At 31.4% G+C, this 13833-nt stretch overlaps 2 protein-coding genes across 5 annotated transcripts in view; one reads left to right on the top strand and one right to left on the bottom strand.

The window, feature by feature from the left end:
- The window catches only part of baz (par-3 family cell polarity regulator), a 127943-nt gene extending 116080 nt beyond the window's left edge, over positions 1-11863 (bottom strand). Inside the window, exons 1-2 of one of the 4 annotated variants that reach the window (XM_036362295.2) lie at positions 11442-11863; positions 10102-10444 (exon numbers count right to left, since the gene is read on the bottom strand). In XM_036362295.2, coding sequence (XP_036218188.2) covers positions 10102-10221 — 120 coding nt within the window. In that variant the 5' untranslated portion in view covers positions 10222-10444; positions 11442-11863. The remainder of the gene's footprint in view (positions 1-10101; positions 10445-11441) is intronic. The other 3 variants (XM_036362294.2, XM_036362296.2, XM_036362293.2) reach the window with 3 other exon arrangements.
- Positions 11864-12566: 703 nt separating this feature from the next.
- Positions 12567-13520, top strand: LOC106618943 (uncharacterized). The gene is made up of 2 exons (XM_014236874.3): positions 12567-13059; positions 13117-13520. Exons 1-2 carry the CDS (start codon positions 12675-12677, stop codon positions 13485-13487), a joined length of 756 nt encoding a protein of 251 aa, XP_014092349.2. The 5' UTR covers positions 12567-12674; the 3' UTR covers positions 13488-13520.
- The last annotated feature ends 313 nt before the right edge of the window (positions 13521-13833 follow it).

The following is a 13833-nucleotide window of genomic DNA, read 5'->3' as shown; positions in this document are numbered from 1 at the left end:
TTCACAAAATTATGAATTTTTTTATATTCGAAATTTTAGTTTTTTAGGCATCAAAATTAAATAAAATTTTCAACATATTTTTACCTAAAAAATCTTTTTTTTTTTTGTTGTGATATCTAATTAAATTTACAGTTTAAAACCTTTTAGATATTATTTTTTTCATATTTGAAATACTAAGGCATCCTTAGCAACGGTTATGACATTCTCATATTTTTCATAACTTTAATTTTTTTTTTTGTTTTTTGTGGAAAATTTTAGAAAAATATTTTTTTTAATGAAATTTATTAAATACGTGAGAGCAACCCTGTAACTGGTGGTAATTTTGATTTTTTGTTTAAGAATCAATTGCAAAGCTTGTTTATTGAATCTCTGTTTACTAACAGACGCTTTTCAACAACTGCCAATTTATTATACAATAGTACAAGCAAACATACATAAATATATTTTTTAATTATTTTATAGAAAAAAAATTATTGTATGTACTTGCATATACATATATACATATGTGGAAGTAGTGCTGTACCTGTATACAGAAATTCCACAATGAATGGCAAGAACTGGTTTTGTATGCATGAAACAACAACAACATACATATAATTATTAAGCGCAACAAAAGCCAACTTTACAACCGTAGCAGCAGCAAATAATAAACAAATACATGCCTAAATATTTACATACCCAAGTACATAAGTATTTATGTATTTTCAATATAAACAAGTTACTTTAATATTTGTGATTGCAAGAATTCGCAATGCCAGACACAGATTTCAGTACACGTACATGCATGTGTATGTGTGTGTGCTTTAAAGCTCAGCTTAGCCATGAAACGACCGCCTCCAATCGACTACTTGTCTATATTATCCACCAAATTAGCGAACTACCCACCTGCATATGAACCAGGCTTAAGACTCTAGAGTTTGCTGGCCATTCAATCGGAAAAGTCAATAATTATATAAGCATACAGACAAATGTATGTATACATCTTATATATCTAATAGCTATGTATGTATATGCAAGAAATGAACAAATAAATATTTAATTATTTAGCAAAAGGTGAGAATTGCTGGTACTTGAAATGTATGCAGACAATTTTATTAATAATCGCCCACCTGTGCGGCCGCGTCTTGGAACTGATGTCGATGTAAGAGATACAAAATGTTTGAAAAGTTGAATATTTTAATAAATCAAAATAAAAACCGATTTTTTGTATATTAATCAATATTTTATAACTACACCTAATTATAATTTTTTGTTAATATTTCACGTTCAAATTGGAAATACATTCAGAAAGCAAATTTGAAAACATTCGAAAATTAATTTAAAATAGAACTTGAAATTAGAAAAACTTAAATTTAGAATATCAAAATTTAAAAGTGTATTTTTCGAATATCGAAATTTCGAAATTAAGAATTGTTTATTTTCGTATTTTAGAAGTGGAGTGACCCTCATGATTCTCTAATAGAGTTATTTCATTGTAAAACGTTAAACTAAAATCAAAAAATTTAAATGTTTGATGATAGGCTAAGGTTTTTATCTTTCCTATGTGTTTTAAATCAACAAAAATTTTAGAAAATTAAATCTGAAAAAATTAGCACATTATTTGAAAATTAGAATTTTAAATTTGGAAAACTAAAATTTTACATTTAGAAATTAATTTTGAACTTTTAAAATTTTCGAAATTCCCTCCCTTTTCTCTTCTTTGAGCATACTTTCGAAGTAAAATTTTGAACAGCGAATTCCGTAATCATAGAACAGATTATAGCGAATTATAACCTACTAAATATGAATTTAAAATACTAAATAATAATATAGTATAATATAATAATTAAAATGTTCATTTAGATTAATTGAGTTTATTAGCAAAATTTCGATATAATTATTAATTTTTTAATGCAGTGAATTAGGCTTTTCAAATAGTTTATTAATTGAGTCACTTAGCAAAATGTCAGTATAATTATTAATGTAGACTATTTGTTAATGGACTCAATTAAATGCTTCATATAGTCAAGTCTCTGAGTTATTTAGCCAATTTATGCCACAAATATAAATTTATACAATATATCAGTTGACTCAATTAAGCGCTTCGAATAGTCCAGTAATAGAGTCAATTAGAAAAATGTGTTTCAGATAGTCCAGTGGTCAAGTCAATTATCACATTTACCATAATAGTATTAGTGCGGCTGTATTTCCAAATTGACTGAATTAAGCTTTTTTACATAGTTCAATAATGGAGTCAATTTGCAAAATGTCAATATAATTATTAATATAGACAACTCGAAAATGAACTCAATTAAGTGCTAAATAAAGTACAGTAATTGTGTTAATTAGCAAATTTTCGCTTATAAAACTAGCCTGAGTAATCTATAAAAAAAAAAAACTTCAAGTGCACAGTTGCTATTTAGGCATATTTTCCAATGTAAAGTATCGATGTGTCAATACAATGCTAATATTGGAATATTTAAAATAGTACAAAGCAACGCACAGATAAAGCGCTTATCTAAGTTGTGCACGTAAACATTTTATTTACGAGTTTAATAGCTTTATTTGACGTTTCATTTTTTACTCGCTCTATACTTAGGCGCTTATCGGGGCAAACAGCAAGCCAGCTGCACTTACATACTAAAGTCTACGCCTCCAATTGTTAAGTCACTTTCGAAATAGTAATGTAAATAAATTAATTCTTTACGATTATTTATTTTTGTTATTGTTGCATTTGTGGTATTTATTTGTTGTTGTGTAAAATAATGGGGACACTAAGCATTATCTATCGGTTGATGTGGCCTTCACTACAATTAAATGAATTTCGTAAATTCATGTAAAAAATTTTAGAGATAATGAAAAAATTTTTGGTAAAACTAAATAACAATTAAATATGTGTTGAAAAGTTGAAATGCTTATGATTAGTGTGATCACTTCGATTGGCACTAATTCTCAGCATGAAATAAGTTTGCTTTGTTTTGGTTATGTCTCTATTTGGTGATAACGGTAACACTCTTAAAACAAAAGCAATGCATGTTGTAAGAGAATTGAAGTCACATTATCGATTGTCATAAAAATTAACTTTTTATACCATTGTAAATTAGAAACCAAAAAATAGATAAATATTTTTACAATAAGACGTTTTTATGTTCAAGTTATATTAATTTGAGCACGTCGGTATATTTTATGGTACTAAAATGATCTCATATGTTCGTAATTAAAAATCATTTAATTCATAAAAGGAGTAGTTAAAAGACATCCATAATTTTTGCATTAAGAAAAGGTTTTATATAGCATAATCAAAATGAGCCGATTTAGGTTTAATATGCACCGATTTGTCCAATTACTTTTTGACATTTTGAAGGTAGTTTTATAACGCCACTCTCATAGGAACCCTCATGCCTATTGGCAAATAATTCGACAGTCGATTTTCACAAGCTTCACTAATTGTTCACGAGCAAAATCATTCGCCATAATCAGAAACAGGTTGTAATCACTCGGTGTCAGGCCCGCACAATCAAGCTGTAGGCATAAAAACCTCCCAACTAAGCGCCCAGAACTTTTGGTGGGTCACTATCGATGTGTGTGGCCTGACGTTGTCATCTTGGCACACAATTCTTCTTCTATTGACCACAGCGGGTCGCGCCAAGGCCATTACTTCTTTCCTAAGGTTCAATTGTTGATAGTAAACATACGAATTAGGAGTTTACCACAGTGGAGCAACCCAGTATAGTATTAAGTTAATTAATTAAAGTGGCAACTCTGCTCGAATTTTTATCTAAATTCTAAATCTAAAAAAATTAATATTCTACAGCCAAAATTTAACGTATTTGTGTTTATTTTTAAATACATTTTTTATAAAATTAGGTGGCAACTCTAGAAAAAATATATATATAATTATATTACAATGTATTATTTGGATTTCTTTATAAGTTTAAAATATTAATTAATTAAAAACTAATAAAAAAATAAAATGTAGAAAACGATTTTTTTTAGTCTGGTAACATAAAAATATCAATTACTTAATTTCTATTACAAAAGTGTAAAAACCAAAAGTAGCTTTGCAGTACAAATGCAATGTATGCACTAAAAATTGCTGAATTAAATTTTTTGCTTCACAAAATCACAACGCCTTCTCGCATTCAGGAGAAACTATTCGCAAACACAGTGACATTTAAAACTGAAAAAGAAATAGAATACGTGAAACGAACGAGCGACGCCCACTTGCATAGATCACCAGCACATAGCGGACCACAGAGGACGTGGGAAATTGCAAGCTCAGTAGTTTGTAGCGCATTTGCAGTCCAAACTTGAGACACTTGCAAACGGTAAATACTTTAAAATGCAAAATAAAACTAAATGAGAATAGAAGTAAAGAAGAAGAATGTCTAAACTAAGTGAGTGTATAGCTTTTGACTGTCAGCAGAAACAAGAAATTTATATACAATAAATAATGTACATATAATTTTTTCTAAAAACAAATACAAAAACAAAGCTGGCGAGCAAAACGAGCACAATGTAACTAGAATATGGTTATTATAGTTTCGTGTTGATATGCAATTTAATGGCAAAAATCTGAGATCAAGACCAACAAGTGCCATGAGACAAAAGAATTAAAAAATATATTTGAGTTAAAAAATGCCGCTGCAGCAGCGATTTCTACAAAGTCACTGCTAAAGTTACTCGCAAGTAGGAAGCGAGCGGCGAGTTAACTGCGGTGCGCAGTGTTGCATGCACAGCAATTCTTACGCTAGAAGACAATTGGTAAGCCACTTTTATTGTCTCGTTTTTACTCTAATTTATTATTATTTTTTTTATCATTTTTGCATGCATCAAATTGCAGATTTGCACGGAAGTGCGCGCAGCGTTGACAGTTAATTTTAATGATGCACGAAATTCAGAACGCACGTGCTGGGCGAAATATAAAAGCAGGAAAAGCAGATGAAAGTAAGCCAGTAAGTGATATTGTTGAGCATCTTTCACACACTTTTGACAAGACATTTAAATATTTTTCTGACATTTTTATTAATATAACAAGATAGCTTAATAAATACGAATGGATATACAGTGGTGATGAGAATAATTGCAATGCATGCGGAGTATGAAGATCTTAATCAAGTAGCTACAACTCTAAATAATCTACTCGATCCCACCTTTTAACTTTTTCTTTTATTTTTTTTGAACTTCAACTACAGTAATTGTTAATGAAACACGACTTCAGCCGTTTTCAACTTTGAAGAAGAAGAATATTGTTTCTGTACTGAAAATAGGAAATCTTGTTCCAAAAAAAGCTAAAAGTGAACTCTATGTGTTAGTAATGCCAATATAAGCTAAAGTCTCCGAGAATTCAAAAATAACTGCAGATGTTGTTTGAACTGACTTACTTATAGCGTCCAACTGGTCAAAAATATATTCTAAGCTATAAAAATTCCATATTTGAGAACGAAATTTGTCATTCCTACGACAGTAAGTAACCAGGATATATATGTTCATTTATGGTATATATGGTACACCCGGATTTAGCAAAGCATACTTTTAGGATTGCAAAAACTTGGTTATACGAAATTCAGATCTCAACTTGACATAAAAATTTGAGTTGACTTTAATAAAATATTTCACAAGTCGTCGTATAAGGTCTAGTCAAAATAAATCCATTATGTTTCTAATCGTTGGCTTTAGTAACCGATATCTTACGTTGTATAAATAATACACTATATGACGTTAGAAAGATAATATTTCCTATTACAAACAATTTTCAGACTGTGATCTTCTACTATGAGTTGCTCACCTACGGCCAAACTCTCAATTCGGTTCTGTACTGTCAACAGTTGTACCGTCTTAAGTAAGCGATCGCGTAATTACTTCTTGTTCTTGTGTATGACGCATGATTTTGTTGGTGAAAAATTCGCCTCTAGAGAAACTTGCGAAAATCGACTGTTCCAGCTTTTCGGTAATAGAAACGAGGTTTTCTATGAGAGTATCAATATGATACTAACATCAAAATGGCAACAAGTTATCGAATAAAACTATGCATATTTGACTTAAATCAGATCATTTTAACTATGCCTAATTTAATGAAAATTAATTTTCTTTTTTTTATATTATTAGTGTTATTGAAAAAATATAATATTTATTTATTCAATTTTTTTAAAAATTTCAGTACATAAAACGCTTATTTTAATAATCTGAATATTTATAACAACACTGTAACTATTTACTATGCGCTCGTTGCACAATTGACATAGTTTTTAGCGCTTCTTGCATGTCTTGCATTTCGCTCGCTCCATAAAAATGAAGAAAATAACGAATTTCACACGGAAATCTCATTTTGTTTGTTGCAACGTAAGCGCGTTATAAAAATCATCAGAGAAATTGTTGGTGAAAAAAGTACTTTTGGTTTAAGCAACAACAAAAATAACAAAAACAAATTATGTGAACTATGTGTTTGAGTGAGAAATAAGAAATGATTAACTAATGCTGCTTAATTAATTTATAGTTTGTATTGTTTGAAGACAACATATGAGTGCATTTCTCTGATGGGAAAGTCTCTTTAAATTAAGGAGACACTATAAATTGACTAGAGATTTCCGCAGACTTTACTTATTTCGGACCGACTGATCACTAACTAGATCGCTAACTAGAACAGTGATCAGTGAACGACTTAAGTTCCTAAATAAGTAGGGTCTACGGAAATCTAAAAATCTTATTTTAAAACATTATAGAAATACAACAACAAAAATTATCTAAATACAGCAATTTATGCAACTTTCATACACAAACACCTGCCTTACAACTCAAATTGAATAGCCCTGTAGATTGTTCCCCTGCCAAAAGTAATGACCTTAGCATTTTCCAATACACACTGTTCTAGAATTTTAAATAAAAATAATAATGAAAAATCCTTCGGTTCCTGTTTACGCATTCCGAGCACACAAATCGCTTGACGGCGAGCCGTAAACGCCCCTTACTCATGCGAAACAAAACAAAAAATCACTTTAAATACGCTTTGAATGTCTGTACCGTGTAAGTTGTGTAACGGAAATATGTTGAAAAACTTAAATTAATTACAACATGCAACAACAAATTAATAATGCATTTGTTGTATATTATGATGTTTCAATAACGATAATGTGTGTGGAGAAGAATTCCAATGTAGTAGGTGAGCTAAGTGCAAGATGATAAGCGCGCTGCTGCATAGACGTACAATGGTGTGCAGAAAAATTGCAGCAAGAAGAAAGGTTTTGAAAAAAATGAATAAGTAATTAAATATAAAATTACAAAAACAAAATTAAAAATACACAAAAATTTATTTCAACAAAAATTGTCAACAAATTTTAATGCTTCTTATTCAAAATTTATAACGGGAAAATATTGAAAAATTCTTGGCATTAATTGCAATTTGAATTGAAATTTTAATTCTACTAATAGAGATGAGAACTTAAAAAATTTTAATTCATTTTGATATATTCGAAAAATTTTACAATAAATTTGCTTGAAAATATTGTTGCTGAAGTGTTTTTAGAGAGTACATTTTATGACAAACACAAGAATTTATGTAGCACAAAGTATTCAGTGAAGGCCGAGGCTTATAACAAGTGTATGGAAAATTGGAATAAACGTTGGCATGCTTGTATTGCCTCTAAGAGAACCTGTTTTGAAGGTGATAATAAAGATGTGTATACAAAAAGGAGGAACTTGATATTTTTTCTATCAGGCCGGGTCAAATTTGATCAGATGGTATGAAGACTAAATAAACTAGAAAGATTACAAAACTCTATGAATCAAAAAATTATGCACAAATGACACAGAACTAGCTAGGTTCGGTCTTATTTAATCTGTAGGTTGTGAGTAACCCTTCCAATGTGCTACTAACTTTTTGCACACAACTGCAAGAAAAAAATATTCATACATATTCACATGCAAACATGTACCACCATCATCATCGCACATACATACATTCAAAAGCTACAGCATCAAAGCGCGCAATGCGGAACCAAAGGCTTAATAAAGCCACAGCTGACACCAACGCCACCACCGCTGCCATAGCCACAACAAAAACAATAGCCTGCAACAAATTCCGATCGATACGTCACACAACATTTATTGATGGCCGGCTCTTACCAATAACAACAGTAAACCAAAAAAACAAAAATGGTAGAAAAAGCATAGCCTGTCTAAATTAGCCTATCTCGAACCTTTCAAGATGAGTGATCATGACGGCAAAATTCAGAATTATTTTGGGTGTGCCCTCGCAACTGATAGGAAGTGTATGCATGCTGTGGTATGTGGTAGCTGCCATACAGTGAGTGAAGATAAAAAAAAAAAAGTACTCGAAACATGGCTTAAATGCAATCAGTCGGCGGAGAGTGATGACTTCCTGCTTTCTGAAAGCGTTTGCTTATCTAGGCTTTGAACCTTCTTTTAGCTTGAGGTGAAGTAGATGAGGTGCTGGTTAGGTTGAAGAGGTTGAGAATGTGCAACATCATGCAAAGCCACCGAATTAAGATCGCGTCATATGTTGTTGTTGTTGTTGTTATTATTATTATTGTTGTTGTTGTTGTTGTTGTTGTTGGCAAGGTTTTAGAATGCATTGCATGTAATTTCTATTATAATTCTAACCAAATTGTGTGCGTTTGATTATTTTTTTTTTGTCTTAAATTCTTATTAGCATTTCGAACTCGATTTTGTTATCTACAAGAGAAGACACCATCTTCAACATTTTCTTGTTAAATTTTCCTTATGTAACAACTTTACTACGCCTGCAACAATTTTACAATTTTCTACCTGCTTTTCCCCCTTGCAGACACAGGTTCTGTACATTTTTTGGATTCTACATGTTTTCTTGATTAATTATTTGGCTTTTATCGCTACGCGTTAGGCATCTATCCAAGCTAACCGGCTTGTAGAACAAGTGTTGGGCATCTTTGTTACCAGAAAAAGGTAGGAGTATAAAAAAAAAAAATATTTGTTTGTAAATATGTAAGTAGAATTCACCCCCTTTTTTAGGCTAAGAAAAAGTAGGGTCATCAAAATCGTAATTAAAAATAAGAATACAAAAGTATGAAAGAAAATAAGACAAATAAAAAGGCCACAAAATTTTACATTTATTGGGAAAATATTTTCATACAACCGAGGTCAACGGAGTTCATTTGTTTATATTTGCTTGTGGCATTTTTGCTCTTGACACATAGTTTTACTTATGATTTAGGCTTTCCATATATGTACATACATAGGATCCAGAGCAACTTTTATCAGCACTTGCGTATTTACAACACCAATATTTAAGCAATTTTAGTAACTTGATTTTATCACTAAGTAAATAAAAGTTGGATCTTCCGTTTTCTTAAGAGACTTATATCGTTGATGGAAAACTTCGCATTTCTAGTTAAAAAAACTGGTAAACCTCTTAGGAGGAAAAAACAGTACTTTGTAATTTTATCTCATAAAGATAAAGCATTAGTATTTGAAGATTATTCTGATAACGGAAAGTGAAGCCAAGTGTGTGGATTTTTTCCAAAATAAGTTACAAAATATTTACTTATTACCACAACGCGTCAAGGCAGATATATATGTATGTATAGTTATTATACATTAAACAAAGATCAAGTTTTTTTATGGAAAAATTTTTTATTTGACAAGATAACTTCACGAAACTTGGCGTAGATTATTGTCGAAGACAGCGCTACAGACTACCAATAAACTTTTTCAGATAGGACTACTATAGACTATAACTGTCATACAAACTGACGAATCAATTTATTTGTGAAGTTTATTATGAACTCCATGCAAATAAAGTGAAATATTTTTTCTGAGAATATCCAACACTCGAACGAGTAACAGTTTTCATCATACGATGGCAATATGATGGGCATCAAATTGTTATTATTCAAAAAGTATATAAAGTTTCCTCTCCTGATGATATTCTTACAATCGAAGCATTTAAAAAACTGTCTAAGCTTAACCTATTACGCTAAGCCATCAATTTACTGATCAAATTCGTAATTTCGATAATTATTTTAATCCTATACTATCGATTAATATAACAGCATCATCTACATACATTTCCTACGAGTAATTTTGTTGACATTTATATTTACACTGCATTCTTTTTCGATTACTCACCTTTCCTGCTGCTTTTTTGTAACGCCTGGTTGCTTCGTTGATAAGATCCTTCACCAGCAAATCGCCATTGCCACATGGCACAACAATGCGTATGGCACCAAAACAAACGGTGACCTTCATAATTGACAAATTCTACGTTTTTCTTTTAACAAATCACTTTTTGTAAACTTTACAAACACTTAATTTTATTTTAGCAAATAATTTTCACTTTCTAGTACACAACACGTAAGTTAAATTTCAATCAATTAGTTAAATAGCTAATGAGTTACACATTCGTTTTAGATTCGACAGTAATTCATTTATTTATATTTTTCGTACACGTTTGTTTAGTTTAAATTGGAAGCTATGTGATAAAATATTATATATAATGATATTGAAAAGCTATTAAATTTCTGCACTTAACATTGTGGAAATTGGTATTTCAATGTCATATAAGAGGCGTACGCCAGGCGATAGGCTGACTCAAAAAAAGTTATTATTGTAAGCAAAAACAATGCAATTATACAGCATTTATTGTGTAGTCGATGATGTGTGCTGCTATTCTCGAGAGGGTCATGACAAGCTATGGAGTCACCCTCCGATTGTCGTCTATAAAATGCACCAGCAAAGGCGCCTTTAGTGATCCTTGAATAACAGACCTACATACATATGTATGTACATAGGTAGAGGTGTTTGCCGATGATTTTTGTTTTTGGTGGATGTAGTTTTTGTGGTTGCTTCCACATAAATAGTGTGCAGCTGCGCTTTGCCGACACAAAAATACGTTACACAAACACCAACTTAGTGTTATTATAGCACAATTGGGAAGTGCATGTAACATAGGATCTTTAGCACTTGACAGCTGCACTTCCTGGTTGTATTTAGAAATTATTCTAAGGAGTACTGGGCCACCAAGCCAATTAATATTAACAAATTTAATTATTTTGGAACTTAAAATTTATACTTCTGTTTATATACGACATTACATTATATAAATTTCTGAAAAAGCGGCAAGCTTGTAAGCTAGCAATACATTAAACACATATAAAGCTCCTATCACTGTCGATATAAACTTTTAAAGAAAACATGAATCACTAGAATATATCGCAGAAACATTGCAAAACGAAGCACACATCATACACAACAAATTGCTGGAATAAAAAGCGTTCTGAATGCGCGAGTTAAAAACTGGATTTTCCAGCACAGATTTAGGATCGCAAAAATTTGTCCATAAGCGAAGAAAAAGCATAATAAATGTATATACAAATGAAAAATTTATGTTGTACAACAAAGTAAAATAACAAATTTATTTACACAGTTTACTTTGTTATACACTTGTCAATTTTTTTCTTTTGCTTCACCGCTTTTGTATTATTAACGTTTACATTTAGTTTCGTCGCCGTTGGTTTGACGTTGTCGGCACTTATGGCATTTTTTTATCAATTCTTAGTTATTGCTTACTTTCTTTCTTCATTTTGCACAATCTCAGTAACACGTTTGTTGGCTTATTTTTCGCTTATATTTTATTACATACTTTGTTTCGTTGCCACAATTATTCACATAGTATAATTTTGTACTTCGTTGCACTAGCAAGTTGCTAATATCGCGTTTTTGTTTCTAATAGCACTAACAAGTGCATTTAATTTGTTAGTTTTCGTGAAATCCGATCAGTAGACACACTTGGAAAATTTGAAATTTTTTCAAAAATCGCGTTCTCCGCACACGCGCGCTTTACTCCCGTTCGCACTCATGTCAACAACTCGTTTGTCACTTGGCTTCCATGGAATTCTACCGTCTACCTTGTTTCGTCATTTTTCACTGCTTCGTTGCTACTCGTTTATTTGTTGTTTTTTGAAGCCACAATTTTAACGTCTATTTCAGTGGACTGTTCAGTGTTGTTGTTGTCTTCTCGTTTGCTTTTGTTTACCTACCTGTTCTCTGCTGGCGTTCTCTGGCGACAGCAGCAGCAAAACTAGTTTTTTTTGACAGATAACAAACTCGTTGGTTTTCTGTGACAGGCGGTTGATTCGCTAGCGTGTTGCCGGCAATAAACGGTGTCAAGTTAACAATTTATTTATTAATTAAATTATAATAAGTGCACTTTCTAAATGTGTAACAATATTTCAATATAGTACGAAATTAAATAATTATATTAACAATAATAAAAGTGATTAAAACTATGTTCATTTACAAATTAAATTTTTTGTACAACTTTTATGGATGGCAGCACTATCATTTTACGTCTTGCAGCATTGCAAATTCGTGGTATCATTTGGTAATAAAAATATCTTTTTCTATTGGAATAAAATTAAGAAAACTTTTTTCCTTTATATTAAATATGGCAAATTCAATAGTAAAATCAGAATTTAAACTTATATATCTCAAATTATAACGCATAATTAAAAAAAAGTTGAGAGATGTTATCTTTAAAGGAATTTACACCTTTTTAATACTTACATTGGCAACCCCAATTGTTAGCTGTCAAGTTTGTTTTGATTCGACGGCATGCTTCATTCTATATCATGATTTCCAGTACATTACAAAAAACATCATACCATGATTAGAAATATAGTGTATATGAATTAAATATTTAAATGATTGTTAAAATGAAGCAAAAGAAACGACAAAGTGGTTTACCGCCACCAGCAGCCGCAGAGGAATTGGAGGAAAAGTCGCAGGATGAGAATATGCAGGACACAAGTAGCGAACAATCTGCGCAGTCTGAACTAAAACAGGAAAACCCAAAATTCGCAAACAGCAATATTGAGAAAAATGTTGATGGAGTTGGTGATGGCGATGATAATGATGATGAAATGGATTTGGGCAATTTCAATTTGAAACCAAAAAAGAAACGCAAGAAGGGCATCATTTACATATCGAACATACCCAAACACATGAATGTTACGAGAATGCGCGAAATCCTAGGAGAGTATGCTCAACTTGGACGCCTGTACTTGCAACCAGAGAAATTACCCGGTGGTAAGTTCAATTTACTATACCTTAAGAAAACTTCTAAAACGCAGAAATTACTTACAGGCAATGATAAAAAGAAAAAGCGAAAACGCTTGGCGCGTCACTTCACAGAAGGTTGGGTTGAGTTCGAGTCAAAGCGCGCGGCGAAACAAATTGTTGAACACTTAAATAATAAACAAATTTCCACACGTAAAAAATCACAATTCTACGATTATATGTGGAGTATGAAATATTTGCCGCGCTTCAAATGGGTGCATCTCACGGAGCGTATGAACTATGAGCAAGCTGTACATAAGCAACGCTTACACACAGAGGTGTCGCAGGCGCGTAAGGAGACTACATTCTTCCAGAATAATCTTGATAAGAGCGAGTACTTGAAAAAACAAAGTAAAAAAGCAAATAAAGGCAAAATTGCGGCCGTGACGAAAACGTGATTTACGAAAGGTCGCAATTTTGTGAAAATAGAACTGCTTAGTGTATTATTGAGTTTTTTAAAAGAAATAATTTAAAAAGGAAATGTATAATAAATTAAAAACAATGCAACATATATAGTGCATATAATCAAATATATATAGTGTTATTATCCCAATTGCATCTTTTGTGTTACAAACTTTTTACAGTATAAGCTCCCGTTAACAATTATTTCGATAAATAAAGTGTAATTTAGTCCTTCAGTTTTCGAGATATTATTCTGCAATTTTCACACGTTTTTTTCAGCTCAAGAATATACTAATTTACCGGAACCGTTGATCTCGGACCACTAAAGCATATAGCTACCCT

Source organism: Bactrocera oleae, chromosome 5, assembly GCF_042242935.1.
Source record: "Bactrocera oleae isolate idBacOlea1 chromosome 5, idBacOlea1, whole genome shotgun sequence".
Classification (NCBI taxonomy): domain Eukaryota; kingdom Metazoa; phylum Arthropoda; class Insecta; order Diptera; family Tephritidae; genus Bactrocera; species Bactrocera oleae.
The sequence above is the reverse complement of the archived record's forward strand: the minus strand, read 5'-3'. Positions and strand labels throughout refer to the sequence as shown.